The 19,161-nt window shown below is 33.9% G+C and overlaps 1 protein-coding gene across 1 annotated transcript in view; it reads right to left on the bottom strand.

Annotated features, from left to right (window-relative positions):
* Positions 1–253: 253 nt before the first annotated feature.
* The window catches only part of LOC129748259 (proton-coupled zinc antiporter SLC30A2-like), a 67,877-nt gene continuing 48,969 nt past the window's right edge, over positions 254–19,161 (bottom strand). The window contains exons 7-9 of the mRNA XM_055742798.1: positions 8,781–9,090; positions 1,336–1,483; positions 254–573 (exon numbers count right to left, since the gene is read on the bottom strand). Of these exons, the coding sequence (XP_055598773.1) occupies positions 431–573; positions 1,336–1,483; positions 8,781–9,090 (601 nt within the window). The 3' untranslated portion in view covers positions 254–430. The remainder of the gene's footprint in view (positions 574–1,335; positions 1,484–8,780; positions 9,091–19,161) is intronic.

The raw sequence follows: 19,161 nt of genomic DNA, 5'->3' as shown, positions 1-19,161 counted from the left end.
TCAAATTGATTTTCACTGTAATCAAATGCCGATTGATATATATTGATTGATATTGATATATTAAAATATAAAGCTAATATATTTTCAAATCCTTATTTTGAAAAATGAAATCAGGCTTTCTTTTCACCAATTCTGAAATCATAATTTGATTCCTATTCTCAAAACTTTCCCAAAAAAAAAAATTATTGATTCGATGTTCTGACGGGACTTCTCGGATATCATTAATTGATAACAAAAATCAAATTTCCAGTAACATATCTTACTTGTAATTTTTATTTTCCAACAAGCTACAAAATAGATTCTTTGTAGAGAATTGAAATTCGGGAAAAAGCACTGCTTCTAACAAATTATCGCTAACAAAATCTAATGAATGAGGATTGGAATGGTTTGAAGCTTCTTTTTTCCCTTTCCTCGAAACCTTCCCTCGTTCCTAAGCTGGATTCGAGCACTGGTGACAGTCTTCCATATCCGATTGGAATTCCTCAATTTGCAGAGTAGTTTCGAAGAAGTCGTACTTGGCGTGGACCGATTTCGTTGCCTGCTGGAGGACCGCTTCCGTGTTTGTGTTTTTTTCTGCAGCCCGAATTTCCGATTCCGGCGAAGGAAGCAGCATATCGTTGAAACATTTGAATACATGCGTAGTACGTGTTTGTGTGTATTCGTATGAATGGAGGAACGTGTTATCCATCGCAAATGGCGAAACCGAGAAATGAAAAGAAAATTAAATTATTTTACATTGAATTAAGCTCTGATCAACTGTTGAAATGGTGCTTTTTTTCGCTTTCGGTTTGATTCGGTGAGTAGCTGTCGGGCAAATTAAGTGGTTTCGAGATAAACGCCTTCGATGCGGGGGGAAGGTTAATCGATTCCAATCTCCGCCCTGTTTAATATTCAAATGAAAGGAAAACACGAAAACTCTATTTGCTCTTTTTGGGCTTAGGCAGATGAAAATCATTTGAAATTGGAATTCTCTTGATTTCGAAACTTCGAAATTTCTATAAACTTCATAGAAATAGTTTGCGAAAAATATTGCAAAAATTAATCAAATCGTAGTTAATGAACTACTGTAGCCACTAAGCAAAGCAGTCCTGAGCTGATGCAACCGGGAGGCTGGTAATGTAAATTAATCTTGACACCCAGCCTCGATGTGATGAACATGGTGTTAAACATGGCCGGCGACTTCCGGTTCCGAGGGACAGAACGCATTTCAACACATAAATTTCCGGCTCACTCTCAGAGAACTCAAAGGCCAGACAAGGACATTAGATCGGCCAACAACAGACAATCAAACTGAACCGTACCAAACCTCGCAAAACGACATGCAAATTTACTCACCGACTGCCAAATGAGCCGACAGCGCATTCTTGTTGATGCTGAGGGCCCAGATTCGTAAATTATGCACCCGGACGACACCGTCGATCTGCAGGAACGTTTGCATCACTTCCGTGTAGTCCAGGAACTTGGGGGTGCCCTCCATCAGGACCTAGGGTGAGGGATGAGAGGACAATCATTACCGCGGATACTCAGTTTAAGGTTTTGATCAAACGTTTGAAGGAATAAAAGTTTTCTGTAAAGCTGTGCAACTAAAAAATATACAAGAACGAAAGCTTGCATGTCTTCAGCAGTTTTAAATTTTTACGATAAGGCCGGAAAAATATCAAATTCTGTTGTCACTTCGCCTCCCTCTTCTGTTTTTAGATAATCCCAAAAGGGGAGATAAATAAAGTTTAAGGTATTTTATTGAAAATTTTGATAAATTCCATGGAAATTCTGAAACTGATTGAAAGAGCGAAAGTTTGACTGTAAAAAGTGGGAATTGTACAACCTTTTTTATTCGAGATTTTTCATATTTTTAATCTGAAATAACTCTTTTTTCGAGTTTATGGAATTTAGATTGTATGCAAGTTTGTTGCATACCGCCATTTGTTCAATTTATTCTAATTAATTTAAATTTTGTATAATTTTTTATTATCCCACACCTCTTGTGCACCACCACCACCGTGCGCAGGACTTGTCCAATGTCAATGGGAGGGGGGGGGGGGGTGGATTTCAAAATTCAAATTTAGCTAAAAATAATAACATTACCGAAAATACACAATAGATAAGGAAATGGATTTCTAACACCATTATTTTTAGAGTTTGTGTGGTATCATGAGTATACCACCAGAAGAATATATCTATTTAATAATATTTCAAGAGTGCCAGTGCTCGAAGTCAGAGATACAACCTTTTTAAATTAAATTAAATTTTTTAAGTTCATTATGATAACTTCATGTTTAATTATACTGAAAAGAAAATGGTGGAAATTGGTGATTTCGTGAATTTTCTATAACAAACTGATAAAAATAAAAAATAAGGAATTCCGTTTTAGTGCAAATATTGGAAACAGTAAGCAAATACAAGTTAAGTTAACATTGCGCATTAAAATCTAGCTTCGAAGAAACTACTTCGAATCATTTTTCGATTTTTAAAATGATTTCAGTTTATACATTTTTTCAGTTTATACATTTTTTATCGCAGATTTTGAAGTTTGAAATCACAAGCTCTGAAGATTTTGTCACCTTTTACTCAAATATTGGGTCCTGGAAAGAACAGAAAATAGAAACCACGTTTTTCTTACTGAATCTGATTCTGATTCTGATTTTTTTACTCAATTCAATTAGGAATAATATTATAATGATGCGTGATCTTAAAAAGTCAAATTCTACAGTTTAAAAAAATGAAGAGATACTTTTTTTTGACATTACTGCAGAAAATTAGAAAAAAAACCTTGATTACATTTAAAAAAAATTGTTGAAATCTTCTTAAAAAAATTGAAATGAGGTAAAGTAAATATATATTAAAGTTCTATAACTTTTTTGCAGGGCTCAAAATTACTTGAAGTGTTGAAAAAAGTTGATAATTGATTTAAAACTTTTATTTCAATATGTTATGTTTTAGTTTTGAAGTTTTGTCAAAAAAGTGTAGAAATTTCTTGAATGCATTTTTACCTATTTTTAAAAGTTATATCAATAACAAAAGCTGATAAAAATATTGTATATTTAGAATCAGGCACCCAGATTTGTCAAAATTACCTTTTAAATCCATTGCACCTCAGAATAATGTAAATTTTATGGCCTTGTGTAACTTATCAACACCTTTTAAAATATTATGTTGAGCATTTAGAAGAATATGAAAGGCGAAATAAAATTGAGACTGAAATTGGCTTCTTGAAAAATATTTCATACCTGCATATCATTTGTAATAACATAAACCATGAACAAAATTTATAACAATAAAGTAGAGAATATTAGATTTTTTCTGCTTATTCTGTTGATCATCGCCCCCCCCGTTCGCACGGACTTGCTTGTGACGTTTTATCTCCAAGGACAAAAGCAGGGTTTTAAATTTGTTCCGGCCAAAATTGATGAAAAAAATATTTAAGAAAAAATGATGTGGAAAACATACTACATATAGAACGAAATTACAAAACAAATATTATTTTATACATTTTGACTCTATCAGCTGATTTAAAGAATCACTCAAAAACATAATCTATTTCACTTCAATTGAGTTTTATATAACATTAGGTTTTTGGCCAGCGAATGGCAGCACAACGCTCATAGTGGTCGTATCCTTGTCATGATAAACATAAACCTAACCACAGATGAACAGATGTAGTACAAGCTAAGCCTTGAAACGTGTGTAAAGTTCTAACGACCGTTTTGAATCAATTTTATGTATTTAAGTTGAGCCACCAGATGTCTCCAAGGACACCAGAGAGAACTGTCAAGAAGAAAGTGCAATGCAAACAAAACAAAATACAAAACTAATAGTAAGTTATGAATAGGTCGTATTACTATTTGACAAATTTCAAAAAAAAATATGTTAGAGACCCACAACACATTTATGATTTGCGTTATGAGAATTTCTAGCTTTAAGCTGGTTTTCTAATAGCTTTGAACTAGCAAAAATCACTAAAAAGAAACAGATAAGGTCAGTGAAAATTCCCGCTCAGAGAAGCCTAAATCGATATTGCTTCGTGAGATTGATATTTTAAACTCAAATGAATAAAATTACTGATCAGTCTGCTTGTCCAAAGTTCTCAGAAAGTCTTTTTTTTTTAAGTAAAAAGAATGAAGGTAAAATGAACCAGGTAAATTTACCTTGTTTTGAATATATTGGAGCCTTCCTTTCTACTACGATGTTAATTTATTTATTTTTGAGATCATATACAATGGCGCTCTTGTACATATGTTTGTTATTTCGGCAGTCTCTGTAGTGAAAAATAATATGGTGATGCTATTTTTCTCAGCTTAAAGTTATTCTTGGTTGATCTAATTGTATAGAATAATTAATCTTATTATATTCAAATTTATTCATTTATGAGTTCAAATTCCATTGAGCCCTTTCAAAAAAAAGTTACTTTTAAAAGAGCTATCTAGAAACAGTGCCATTTATTGAGCCAGTTCGTCATTTTAGAACTGGAAATTTTACACAAGTTTCTTAAGATTTTGAGTTTGTAAATTTGTTAATCTGTAACCTAACTTAAAAATATGATTTAATTTTAAATTTTTGAAAAATAATACAAATTTTACCGAAACAATCAAACTTTTTCAAAACTACAATTGTGTTTCAAAATGGAATCCATAAAAATTAACAGGATTTTTGAACTATGTAAACTGAAAATCTAGAGAAAATATTGTTTCCTTGAAAGTTTGAAGTTCGAAGATTACATTTCGGAAATCAGATTTTCTTTGGGCCTGAATGTCTATTCAAAACAAAGATTGAAAAATGTTGAGTATCAAAATCGGTTGATCGGGTGGGGGATTAGGGGCTAGCCTACCACCCCCCCCCCCGCCCCCTCCATGAGGGTCCAGGAAGAGCAGGTGTATTCAACTCTACAATCAAAATTTTACAAACTTCCAAAAATCGACTTATAAAAATAACTTTAATATCTAGTAAAAACCGTTCATTTTGGAAGAGTGAGGGGGAATGCTGTAAACTACCTCGCCTGTTCTCCACAAAATGGATCTCAATGAACTAAATCAAAATAAGAGAAGAAATTTACAAATTTTCAACCCATCTTCTACATACACTTTTTTCGATGTCCTTAAAAAAAACTTCAATATACGAAGCCATAATTTTCCATACTATTTCTTTTTTTTTTTTTTTGAATAAAATGATCATTTTAGATTTTTTACACCTTCCTATCTTCTTCAATATATATATTTGGACATATCGTTAGAAGTTTGGTTATCTAAATTGAATTCTTAAATAAAATAATGGAATTTGATTCTAATTATTGGAGCTTTTGCAATTCTCGTTTCATTGATTTGCTCTTGAATTTTAAGCTCTCATTTTAGTTGTTTAACTTTATTTTTAAATTTGGAACGAATTTAATGAAAAATTTAACCTCTCTTTCCCAACAAAAACAAATTTTCAAAAAAGAACGTATGAATAAAGTGATTTATTTATTAATTCCTAAAGGGCCACACAATTCTCAATTTTTATCAAATAATTTTTGAAAAATAACAGAGGAGAACCGAATATTTGTGCCTAAGCTTCAAAAACTGATTTTGAAAGATTTGGTCTTCCTGCATCAGTAACATTTGTAGGATTTTTCTAATCAACGCTTGTTTTGGTGGTATGGCGTGTGGAAATTTCAAAGTTGGCCAGTTTTGGGTAAAATCGACCTGTGAAAACTTATGAACTAATTAACCTACTTGAAAAATGAACGCTGATTTTAAATCCATTTGCTATCCTTCCTTCGATCAAGGATTCAGGTCTTGTCGAAGTAATTTTATTTTTAGAGATACGTCGCTTTCAAAAAATAAATTCTCCAATTTTTGAAAAAATATCAATAGATAAGATAACAATTTTTTCGAATATCATTAAAGAAAGCCTATAAGTATTTGATATTCAATATTTAAATTAATTCAACAGCTTGGTTAAAGTTTGTGAAATTATTTGATTTATCGTTTTAAAAATATCAAAGATTAAATTAAGTTTAATATTAAACATATTTTTTAAAGGTGCATGAAATTTAAGAGCTTTATTTGACTGCTTTGATAATACTGAATTCAAATATGAATTTAATTTCAGCCCTGGTTTCTGAGATTCAAGGCTATCGATTGAAAATAGGTAAAAATTATTTAATAAATATGTGCCATTTAAAAAAAATTGTAAAACGTAATGGTTTAGAAAATAAATTTTTCAAATCAATGTTCAACTTTACTCGTGGATTGCTAGTCAATAACATTATTTTTCTTTTTGGTTTTTGAAAAAATTCAAGAGTTTGATGTTCACATTCATCAATTAAGATTTTGAATAAAATAAAAAATTTATATAAAAAACTTTTAAAAGTTTTTTGTAAAATAGTTATATTTTTATTTGCAATTTATTTCTTAAAGAATTGTAAAATTACATTTGCCTTCTAGTATCCAACCCTGCCATATGGCGGAATTTACTCAAATTTCCATAATACCGCATGGAATAGTTATTTTTAATTTTATTTTTTCGCTAAATGATTAACAAGATGCTGTGTTAATATTTCGTAACGATGACAGCTGTTTGACCAATAAAACCAATAAAAACGAGAAAATGATCCATTTAACCAGAAATTATCATTTTCGAAGTCTCAGAAAACTAAGTTTCAGATTTGTGAACGATTTTTAAATGTCTGGAAGATCTTGTATCATCCTGTGCGTTTTTTTTAATATGTGTAATCACTCTTTATCCTTTTTGACGTCACAGCATATGGTAACCTCAAATATACTCAAAATTAAATGAAAGAATAATATTTTTAAATCCTTGGATGTAATAATATATGCATCTCACTTACTCTCATGCAAAACCAGCACTAAAGCGGTTGTTGAACAGCTTACGCGATTTTAAAATCACTAGATTTAATATAGGATGAGGTGGCAAAGGTCCAATAACACTAGTTTACAGCATTTTTGAACTCAGTAAATTGAAGGTCATTTCTAATGTAAAATCGGGCGCTGAATCCGAAAATGAAATTCAAAAAAATATCAGTAGAACCGTTTTTGAGTTATGCTCCAAATATGAAATTTCGAAAAAATTAAAGAAAGTTCATGTACTTAGATTAAAATATTATGCATGCAGGAAAAATCCAAAATATGAGCGCTAATAATCATAGCAGCCTTGCCAACTAGCGACACGTCGCGACGTTGAAAATAATAACGACGCACCGCAAGTTTCCTAGGATACAAAATTTTAAAGTAAATAATAAAATTGACTTGAATAAAAAAACATCTGAATAAATTTGCAAAATTGTCCAGAAATACAGGATTAAAAGAACTGATAGAATTTTCCATGATTCAGAAATGAACAAAAATTTCAAAATGAACAAAAAAACTTTTTTTCATTTTTTTTTTATTTTTGTCAGTTATCTAGGTATATTTTTTTTTCATTCATTATTTGCTAATGTTTAGGTGCGAGCATGATTTACTCAATTGCAAAATGTTTAATTGATTCTAAGTCTAGAAATTCAATGATATTTTTCGAAATTGACAGATTTTAGAAAATTTACATAAACGACACAGTTGACAAAAAAGACTTAACTGTAAAAAAAAACTAGTTTGAAAATTTTGCCAATTTTGTAATTTTTTTTTATTTCATCAGTTTTGTAATTTTTTTCCAAATGTTTCCGATTTTTTGTCAATTTCGTTTAATTTGTCTTTTTGTCAAATTTTGTCATTTATGTAAATTTTGTCAATTTAGCAATTTTATCCATTTTCGAAATTTTTTAATTTTTGAATTAAGTTTTTTTGATAACTACAAAGCGGTACATTGAGTCATAACCTGATATTTTCCGATTCAATAAATTTTTTGCAAATTGTTTACTAGTAAATTATTTCTAACTGTTTCGTTTAGTTATCCACAACTAAACAGAAACACTATCGCGTTCAATTAGAGCCAAGCACCTGGCGCAAAAAAGATGAAACTTCATCCAAAGGTACTTGTCCGATTTTCTTCCTTCTAAAACCCAACCGGTTCAATTACCGTAAGTAAGAGGGCTCCTTAACAGGCAACGTGTCGTCCAAGTGGAAGTACACGTGCTCGTTACAGGCGGACAGAAACCACTCGTCTGTCCGTTCGTTGCCCCGGGCCTAGGAATGAGTATCCTTTTTCCGCCGAAAAAAGACTACCTTTTTCGCTTCTAAATTTCACTCCTCATATCGAAAAGTTTACGGCGACAGACTTTTACCCGGAGAGCCGGGAGGTCGAAACCGTGGAGGGAGTTTGCAATTTGGTTTGAGTACTGGAAAGGATAATGATGCCTCCGGATATAGGTTCGAAATTAAGTGATAACGAAAAAAAAAATCCTTCAAGTAGAATTGGAGAAAGGAGGGATGCTCTTGAGAGTAGCGCGAATCTTTTTTTTCTGAAGTACCTACTAGGCTGCTGCCTCTTATTTCAAAGTGCGATTAAGAAATCTTCCGGCATCCACCCAATTTTTGAGCAAGGGTCGTCGTAATTGGGGCGCCTCGAATTTTTCGGAAGGTTGTTTTCGCTGTTTCACGGTTTTAAAATGTTTCAGGTGTAACAAGGCAATTTCGTAGGACCAACCTGATGTAATGATTTTAATTGGTGCCATGAAATAAGGGTGTTTATCAAGTTGTGGCAGATACCAAACAGCCTTGTGGGTGGAGCTACAAATTTGGGGTCGTAATTTAACGTCAAATTATTTTCACTATTAGGTAAATTGATTCAACTCGGGGAGAATCTGTTTTCCTCTTCTGTTTTGCTTTCCCGGTGCGAGGGTGTCGACTTACCAGTAAAGCATCCTTCATGATGGCAATCGTTGTGGCTAGCACCAAAATTGAAAACAGGAACGTTATGATGGGATCAATAATGTTCCACTCCGGCTTGAAATAGATAACTAGGGCTGCAATAAACACCCCGAGGCTTTGCACGAAATCGCTCAGCACATGAATCATCGCAGCCCGGACATTGATGTTGTCCTGAGATCCTGAGCCCCCGTGGCCATGGCCGTGACCGCTGAAGAATCCGTGCGAGTGGCTGCTGCTGTTGGGTGATGAGGATGATGAATGGCCGTGGCCCTGATGTAACGTGAGGCCCATCCTGTAAAACGAATTTGGGAAAAAATGTAAGGTTTTATTCTAACATAATTTTTAAAGATATTTATTTGAAAATCTAAACAATGAATGTGATTAGGTTATTAGCTTCTAAAGTGTAAACCGTCATTTCGAAAAACGAGAGCTACTTAATTAGTAAACTGCTCTGCTACATAAATCCTTTCAACTCTCATGACAATAACGATATCAGCGCTAAGCAACGCCAAGATTTATTTTTTTCCATTCAAAGGGTTGCAATGATTCAAAATAATAAGCAACTGAAACGACCCGAAACACTAGAAAGGTTAAAATGTCTAGCAACTTTTTTCTGTGCTTTTCCCTTGCCGGCTTCTGTATCATCCATCCGAGCTACGCTGAATTCAATTGCTCGTACAGACTGGCTGCACTCTTGGAAGGATAAGGCGTGGAAATCTGATCCTTTTTGACAAAGAGCGCCGTCAAGGAGCTGCACAAGTTCGTTATTCCTATTATTCTTCCCATAGGAACGAAGTTGAAAAAATGCGTTGAAAAGGGTTCAAAGGTCAACGACTTTTCAACTTTTTTTTTATTACTTTGTGTCCGAAATTTATCTGTTGTATATCAAGAAGGTACAATACAGAGTTTTTCATACAGGGTTAATTCCAAACACAAAATTAAAAAATCTAATAAGGCAGGAACAAATTTCAAATCCTTCTTTTGTCACTCGAAGTTGGAAAATCGCGAGGGGGGGACAATAAAAAATAATGCGAAAAACAAATAAATTGGAATAAATTGCACGAAAGATTGTATGCAACACAGTTGCATAGAATATCATTGCACAAAACCTAAAAAACATGTAATATTTTATCGATAAATTCAATAAAATCAAGTATACAAAAGGTGGAATAACTTCCATCTTCCAAAATTTGTTTTTTCGTCTTGTAATCTTTTGGATTCTTGAATTTTTTTTCGAAATTTACATTAAATACTTCAAACTTTATTTATTTCCCCCTTCAGGTTTTTGAAAATTTCGAAGGGGGGGGGGGGGGTGTTGACAAAAGAAGAAATTGATATTTGTTCCAGCCTAATGAGCCATAGCAAAGAAACTTATAATACAAACTATGAGTACGGGCAAGTAAAATTGATATATCTCGCTTGGATACAAGTGGATACGGACGGTTGTTTCTACATCTTGTAGACGAAATCTTTGATTTCAATTTGCATTTAAAGCGGGCTGCCTGATGTTGCCCGGTGTTTGTAAAATTAGGCGTGAAAAATCACTATTTTCGGTAATCTTTTTAACATTGCTCTGCAGTATCACATTTTACAAACTTGAAATATTTATTCAATAAAGTGGTGTATTTTAATAAGACAAACAACTTTGTGCAACATATTCGAGTTTGTCATTCGTCGTGTGTGGACGTGTTTTGTTATCGTTCCGACGCGTAATACGTAAATGCGTAAAGATTTTTTTCCTGTTGGTTTTCGGTCGGGGCAGTGAATTGTGGCTCAAAAAACTAAAGTTAATTGCGTCAGAATGAGTTTTCTGAAAATATTCCGAAAGTTTGGATGGAAAAAATCGGTTTTCGTGAGTACGCGTTTGTCGGAAAAGTGCGAGAAAAGATGCCTTCGGTTGTGATTACAATTCATCGCGCGTACGCTTGTGTGCTGTTGGATATAGGCGATGTTTTCAGTTGTGCGGCCTACTTGGATTGAAGCTTTCGATGATTTTTGTCAAGCTTCCGCTATTCGTCACTGGGCGTTTGACTATCAAGAGGAATTGGAATTGGAAAATCGCAGAACATTTACTACACAGCACCACAGCTAAGTGAAATTAAACATTTTTCAGTATTGAATAACTATCTAGTTTGCGTTGATAAACGACTAATTAAATTTTCCGTTAAAAATCAAATCTGATTGCCAATTGATCACAAATGCTCATAGCTTAAAAATTATTTAAAAACACTATATTTTCCTATACATTAATAAAACATGTACAAATTCAGTTAAATCAAACTTTTTTTCAGATTATTGGCTTCGACACGACATATTATTGACAAAAGCTTACTTTTATTCTAACATCTTCACATTTTTTTCAGCTTATGATTGTCATGAACATAAATTGTGTGCTATATAAAAGCAGTTCATTCATCACATTAAATACTATTACTTGTGATTAATTACCTGTTAGATTAAAAGCACAGAAAAATTAACAGTGCAGCAATTTTTTGTTTATGTATAAAGTTGATAAACTTAACTTACAAAGCTTAATTTTTCAGTTGAATTTAAATCTACAACTCAATTGACTCGATGGCTCTAGTGAAATTCAGCATCCCTGAGTAGAGTTTCATTTATTATTTTAATTATTTTTTAATTATTAGATTTTTTAAAGATTTCAAATTTGTAGATTGTAATCAGTCTTTCTGAAATCTCGCGAGCACACACAAGAGACAGTGAGCATTGCGCCTTTGTTCTCTTTTCTCTCCCAGCTGCGACGAGCTGCGTACCGTGCACGGACGAGAAAAAAATTAGCCGAGAGAGACGTGTATCAAGGCATTAGGATTTCTGTTGCGATGCGAAAATTGGTTGCTCGTCTCTTGTTGCGTTGCGCGAGGTACATGAGATACATGTACATGCGACAGCTCGTGCGCATTTTCTCGCGAGACGTCTCGTGTACTTTTCTCGTTTAGTAGAAATTGATTCTGTTCGCGGCGCTGCTTTTAAGGGGGGGGGGGGGGGTAGGATCTAACACTTTCAAAAAATCGATTTTTTATTTTTTTTATGTTCTTATTGTAAAACATTTCAAGAATGTTGTGTCAAATTTTCAAGTCAATTGAAGTAAAACTGTAGAAATTCTAGGCCTTTATCTATTCTTATCTAATACTGCAAGAAAGCAAGAGCAGAAACTTCAAACGCGTTTTTCTCGAAAGTACATTTTTAAAGTCCGTGGACATCGTCTTTTGAAAACTACTTATCCGATTCTTTTCAAATTTGGAACATATTTTTTACATATAAAATACACGACCCCATCGTTTTTCTTTTTTTTTAATTTGGGGAAATTTTACAGATAAAAAATGGCGGATTTTATTCGGAAAATTCGTAGTTTTTACTTCAACCAGCCACAAAAATTTCATAAAAAAAAAATTTAAGTTAAATAAAAACGTTGGGGTCCAGAAAAACATCTATTCAAAATATTTTGCTCTGATTTTTTGACTTGAGATGATTCTGTGCTGAGATACAGTGTCCACCGCAAATCCTGTTTTCTCAAAGGCATCCTCGAATATTTTTCTACGAAAAAATTACTAAATGTTCTTTTAACAATGCTTTGTATAATGCAAAAAATTTGAATACATTTGTTGGAACGATAGCTCTAGAAAAAAATCGTGAAAATGGTGTTTTTTTACCCGTTAGACCCTAATCACACCCCCCCCCTCCCCCCTTAAAACCAGAGCTTGCTCGTCAAACTGGTTAAACCAAAAGGTCGATGTCGTGAGGCGCATGGCAAACAATCAATGCATCTGACGGTGACATCCAACAGATCTTGCCCTGCCGCTGGTAGTAAAGAGAATTTTATAGTATGGGATGAATCAGAAAAACGAAAATATTTTCAAAATACTCAGCTTTTTTGGAAATATGAGATATGTGATGATATGTTCAATATTCTTTCAAACGTCCTCGCAGTAGGAGTTTATTGATTATCTCGTCCTGTCTTACTTTATTTATTTTTAAAATATTGATTTTATTTCAAAAAGCCCTAATGCATTTCAAGATAGTTTACAACCAGCCCCATATAAACGAAAGCTGCTTGCTATCTAGTGCGAAGTATTTATTATATTTCTGTGCTGTCATCGATATTTGATTGAAGGGTTCTAAGGATATGCAGTTGTCCGAGAAGCAAACCTAGCGTATTTTATTCTGATTATCCAACATAATTTTAAGTTCACTCATATAAAAACGTCTTTCACTTGGTGTCATTGTAAATATTTATCAGCAATGACAATAACGAGCCATCATCCTGGATCGACTTTTAATTTAAATATCAACTTAGCGCTTATTGTTTTCTCTGGCCTTTTATTCATTCAATCAATTTTTCTTACACAGCATAAGAAACATATCATTAAACGTGTTTAAAAAACCGTGGCGATTAAAAGAAAAAAAAATCGATTAAAAATCTATCAAAGCAGATAAGACGTATAAGCAGTGTTCGGCATCGCTAATTGAAAAATTAGCGGCGCTAATTAAATCGCTAACTCATTCAAATTTAGCGATCGCTAACTGAAACCGCTAAATCAGCTGGAAAAGTTATCGCTTCAAGTTTAAAGCGCTAATCGCTAATCGCTAACTGTTGACTAACAATAACGTAAACAGCATGGCCAGAGGATGGATTATTGTTGCATCTCAATACTCAAAAACTTTACAAATATGGTGGATTATTTATTGTGCCCAGTCTGATAAAAAAATTTTTTACCAGGTTTCACTTTTTTTCCAAACTTTCGAAATAGGAATGCCAAATTCTTATGATAGGAGCATTGCCAAACGTGGATCTATAAAAACTAAATGAAATGAAAATCCAAATTCATTCTATGGCGATTTTATCTTATTTTTATTTTACCTGATTTGAAATACCAGTGAAAAACTGTATTGTGAAAAGAAAATATCGAAAGTATCGAAAAGTTGACCTTTCAGCTATGAATTACATAAAGGATGTTTAAAATAGTTTAATACTGTTTAACTATATTTCTTGAATTCTTTTTCTAAGAATGTTGAGAAAAGAAGTACTAAAAAAGAAAAATAAAAGTAAATCTGTATGAGGCATTCCTGCCCTGAGACCATTCGAAGTGACCATTTTCACTTGAAGCGCATATTGGTGTAAGAATGATACCCGATGTCTCCTTAACTTGTCAAACGACAAAAAGTTTTCTTCTATCAGTAATAATTCGTGAATTTGAAACAAGTAAATTGAAGTTAGCGGTCTTCATTTAGCGGAACCAAAAAAGGCGGAACTTTTTAATTCGCTAGCTCGATCAAAATTTAGCGGCAAAATTAAACCGCTAACAAAAAGTTATCGGACTAACTAGCGATTAGCGGATTAGCGTTTTTGTGCCGAACACTGCGTATAAGACTCTAGAAATGCTTATTTGATTAAAAAAAAACTATAAATCACTGATTTTACTAAACAGCGTTGTAGTAATATAGGAAAACTTGATGAAATAGTAATGAATCCAATGAACATTGAAAATCATTCTATATTCGATATTGACTGTATCCTTTACGCAGTATTACATGCGGTTGAATTGCAAGTGTATTTTTCTGATTTCATAGAAAAATAATTATTTGCTCAAATTGATAAATGCGAAATTCATTTATTTTAATTCAGTCAAACAATAAATGCAGAAACATGTACACAAATATCCATGTTAAAATCAAATTTAACTAACAAGCCTTACTGCGGTACATTTAATGAACAGTGCTTGTAAATATGATCGCTTTGAGGGATTCAATTCAACATCATTTATTCAAACTGTTGAACAATTAAGAATTCATAACTTTTGCTTTGTAGGTAGTTGAAAATAATAAAATGTAGGGGAGATGGGGGCATAATGGCCACCTTAAGGAAAACGGTTATTTAACCATAGAAAATAGCTATAATATAGAGCTTACATTATTGTTTCGTGTTCAGACACTTGAAAAGCCTATTCCCTAACGGGCTGAAACGTGAAAAACTAGATGAAAACGTTACAAAATGCATTTTAAAAAATTTTGCCAAAAGATGAAAACCAACCACTGTGGAGGCATAATGAGAACCCCCCCTGAGGCAGTATGAGCACCATTAATCAGAGCAAGTTGTGCGTTTTTGCCGGGGAATCTAGCAGCGAATTCAATTCGATGAAGTCAGGTGAGTCGTAGATTCATCAAACAAAGCAATAACAAAATAATCTAGGTCTGTTTGTAGAATACAAACAATTCACGCACGCTCATACATTAAGTGCTTTGTTCGGAGGATGATGCTACTAGCCGTATAATGTTACAATAAAAAATCGATCATGAATTGTGAATGGAAAAAAATCACCTCGAACAGAAATCTAACTCTAGTCTTTTGATTACCTCTCCGACACCTTACCAATAGGCTAAATTGTCGGATGAAAACTAGTCAAGGTGTGGCGCTATAAATCAATTTTAATTCGCTGCTAGATTCTACGGCAGAAAATGCTCATTATGCCTCGATAATATGGTGCTCTATATGCCCCTAGTCAACAAATTTAAGTAAAAACGTGTTTTAAAATTGATAAAAGTGAAAAATCAAAAATTTTATGATGGTAAAAATTGAGAAACAATGTGTACATCATGTTGCAGTGCGTACATTATAGATCAAGGTTATTTTAAGATCATAAGAGCTTATTTCGTGGTGCTCAAAAATTATAATATTTTCGTAACTTGGGAACCAAGCTAGTTTTTTTTAAATATCTCTGTAAAGATGATAAGGAGATTCCTTTTTTTATGAAAAATTAATACTATAGGAAGTACGAAACAAATCCTCATGAAAATTTATTTAAGAAAATACGCACTTTCGTAGTAAAGCGTAGTTCTCATTATGCCTCGGGTGCTCGTTATGCCCTCATCTCCCCTAAATACAAAAAAATGAGTCAAATTTTCTTTCAGGTTTTACAAAAATCAACTTTCTTCAGCAGTTCCTGGTTGAATCGAATGAACTTCTGTAGATTTCCTCGCCAAGCAACGTCCGATGTTTAGTCAGGATTAGGGCCAATTGACGAAATGAGCGCTCCACGCTGACCTGAGTGCATGGTATTTGCACAGCAAGCAAATGGCAACTTTTGCTGCAATGTTTATATTAAACAATTCGTCGTCGAAAATCACTGATCACTAAAAAACTGTAAGGGTGAGAACAAGCTTTATGAAGATGTCTGCTCACCAACAGTATTTTTGAGGGTAACAATAAATCAGTATGGACTTGAACTTGGAACTAAACGGTTGAACTCAGTCAGTGCTCCCATGGAAGAAATTCCCTAACTGGTATTTCCTTGCCTTGTAGTATCCTTGGGATTGGGATCGTGTAGTTGGGCCAAACTGGGGACGTGACAAAAACAACTTCTTTTTACAGAACGAATGTTACACTGATTTATTCCTTTCGTCTCTCTCTCTCTCTCTGTGGCTGCGCAGCAAACCATCGTACACGAGACGTCTCACGAGCATTGTCTCACGAGCATTGTCTCGCGAGCTTTTTCGTGTACATCCAGTCAGTGATGCCACATTTCTATCGGTATTTTGAAACCCAAAAAAATCTTTTATCGGTATGTAAATCCTAAAAATCGGTATGAAAATCGGTACTTGAGAAGAATGCTTACATTTTCAACTTCCTAACGTATTTTTCTTTAAATAGATGCTTGCAATAAACAGCAAGTCTAAGAACTCTTATGAATGTTCATTTTTAGTTCAGCTGACTAAATGTGTTTTGGTATATATTATTACATTTTCTCCGTAACTTGGTTCTAGATAACACTAGTTTACACAAAATGACGGTTTTGAAATTTTAACAAAACTTTATGTTTGTTATGACTTGTACATTTTTTTTAATTTTAAAACTATCTGCTTTTGCTGACGAAAGCAAAAACCACAAATGAAAATTCTGCAGAAAATCCGAAATAAGTGTTTCTTTCCAGTACTCATAACTGAATGGAAATTTATTTTAAAAGTTACCATTTGATAAGAAAAATAGGGGTATGGCGAGCACCTTCACGTTACACGTTGGTTAGGCATATAAATTAAGTAAAAACTTGATGTTTGGCTAAAGTGGGATGTAAATTTGATAAATTTGATAATGCAATTAATTTAGTAAGCACTTACAAATCTCATGGTTTTTTGACGTTCGAGGTAAATATGGGCCCAAGTTGATGGTCTTTGTTTGATTTATGGATTTTCGCCAATCTAGCCAATTCAGCTTTTAGTATTAGATATGAGTTCTAGCGATTAGAAAAAGAAATTATTGCAAATTATTGCAGAAAGTTGAGAGAGTTGTTGCTTCATTTTTTTATCTATATATATAAAAATGAATTTCTGTCTGTCTGTCTGTCTGTCTGTCTGTCTGCCTGTCTGTCTGTCTGTCTATTCCCAATAGACTCCGAAACTACTGAACCAATTCACGTGAAACTTGGCAGGTGGGGGTATTGGAGACAGGGGAAGGTTCCTATTGTGGTTTGAGACTCCTCCCTCTCTCATGAAGGGGGGGAGGGGCCTCCCAAACAAAAGACATTTTTTTGCATAACTCGAGAACCAATCAAGCAAATGGTATCATATTTGGCATGGGGTGGTATTTGGGAACGAGGAATATTTCTATGAATATTTGGTACCCCTCTCTCCTTTCAGTGGCGTGATAGGAAGGGGGGAGGGGGGCTACCTAACAATTTTTCATATAACTCGAGAAATAATCAAGATATTGGATCCAAATTTGGCATGGGAAGGTATTTGGACACGAAAAATATTTCAATGATTATTTGAGACCCCTCCCTATTTCCAGTAGAAAGGGGGAGGGGCCTCTTTCATATGTTTTTACATAGTTCAAAAACTAATAAAGCAAATGGAACCAAATTTGGCATGGGAGAGTATTTGGATACGAAAAATATTTCTATGATTATTTGAGACCCCTCTCTCTTTCCAGTAGGGAGTTATAAAGGGGGGAGGGGGCCTCTTTTATAGTTTTTAATATAACTAAAAAAGTAATTAAACAAATAGAACCAAACTTGGCATGGGCGGGTATTTGGGAACGTGACATGTTCTAATGATTGGTTGAGACCCCTTCCTTCTTCCAGCGGGGAGAAAGGAAAAAGGGAGGGGAGTTTCATACAATGTTTACTGCATAACTCAAGAACTACAACAGCAAATGGAACCAAATTTGGCACGGAACGATATTTGGGTACGAGAAATGCTTCTATGAATATTTGGTATCCCTCAATCCTTCAAAGAGGTAGATGAAAGCGGGAGGAAAGGTCTCCCTTACAATTTTCAGTATAACTGGAGAGCTGATCGAGCAAATTGAACCGTGTTTGACATGTGAGTGTATTTGGATACAAGAAATGTTTCTATTATAAATAGGGTGGTATTTGGGAACGAGGAATATTTCTATGAATATAAGGTACCCCTCCCTCTTCTCAGTGGGGTGATAGGAAAGGGGGAGGGGGGCTACCTTACAATTTTTCATATAACTTGAAAACCAAATTTGGCACAGGAAGGAATTTGGATACGAAAAACATTTCAATGATTATATGAGACCCCTCCCTCTTTTTTCAGTAGAAAAGGGGAGGGGGCCTCTTTCATATTTTTTTTTCATAACTCAAAAACTGATAAAGCATCTGGAACCAAATTTGGCATGGGATATTTGGATACGAAAAACATTTCAACGATTATTTAAGACCCCTCCCTCTTTCCAGTAGGGAGATGTAAAGGGGGGGGGGGGCTCTTTTATAATTTTTTACATAACTCAAAAACTAATTAAGCAAATGGAACCAAATTTGGCATGAGCGAGTATTTGGGATCGTGACATGTTCTAATGATTGTTTGAGACCCCTCACTTCTTCTAGCGGGGAGAAAGGAAGAGGGAGGGGAGTTTCATACAATTTTCACTGCATAACTCAAGAACTTCAACAGCAAATGGAACCAAATTTGGTATGGAACGATGTTTGGGTACGAGAAATACGGCTATAAATATTTGGTATTCCTCACTCCTTCAAAGAGGTGGATGAAAAAGGGAAGGAGAGGGCTCCCTTACAATTTTTAGTATAACTGGAGAGAAGATCGAAATAGAACCATATTCGAAATGTGAGGGTATTTGGATACGAGAAATGTTTCTATTATGAATTGAAGCCCCACCTTTTCAGCGGAAAGATATTGAGGGGGAAACAGAGGCTTCCATCCATTTTTTTTTGTATAACTCGAGAATTAATCAGGCAAATGAAACCAAATTTGGCATCAAAAAGTGTTTGAGTACGAAAAATACTTTTATGAATATTAAGTTCTCACCTCTCCATTCAATGAGGAAAACGGAAGGGAGGATGGTACTCCCTTTCAAGTTTATGCACAACTCAAG

Source organism: Uranotaenia lowii, chromosome 2, assembly GCF_029784155.1.
Source record: "Uranotaenia lowii strain MFRU-FL chromosome 2, ASM2978415v1, whole genome shotgun sequence".
Classification (NCBI taxonomy): Eukaryota; Metazoa; Arthropoda; class Insecta; order Diptera; family Culicidae; genus Uranotaenia; species Uranotaenia lowii.
This window is presented reverse-complemented; position numbering and strand designations above follow the sequence as displayed.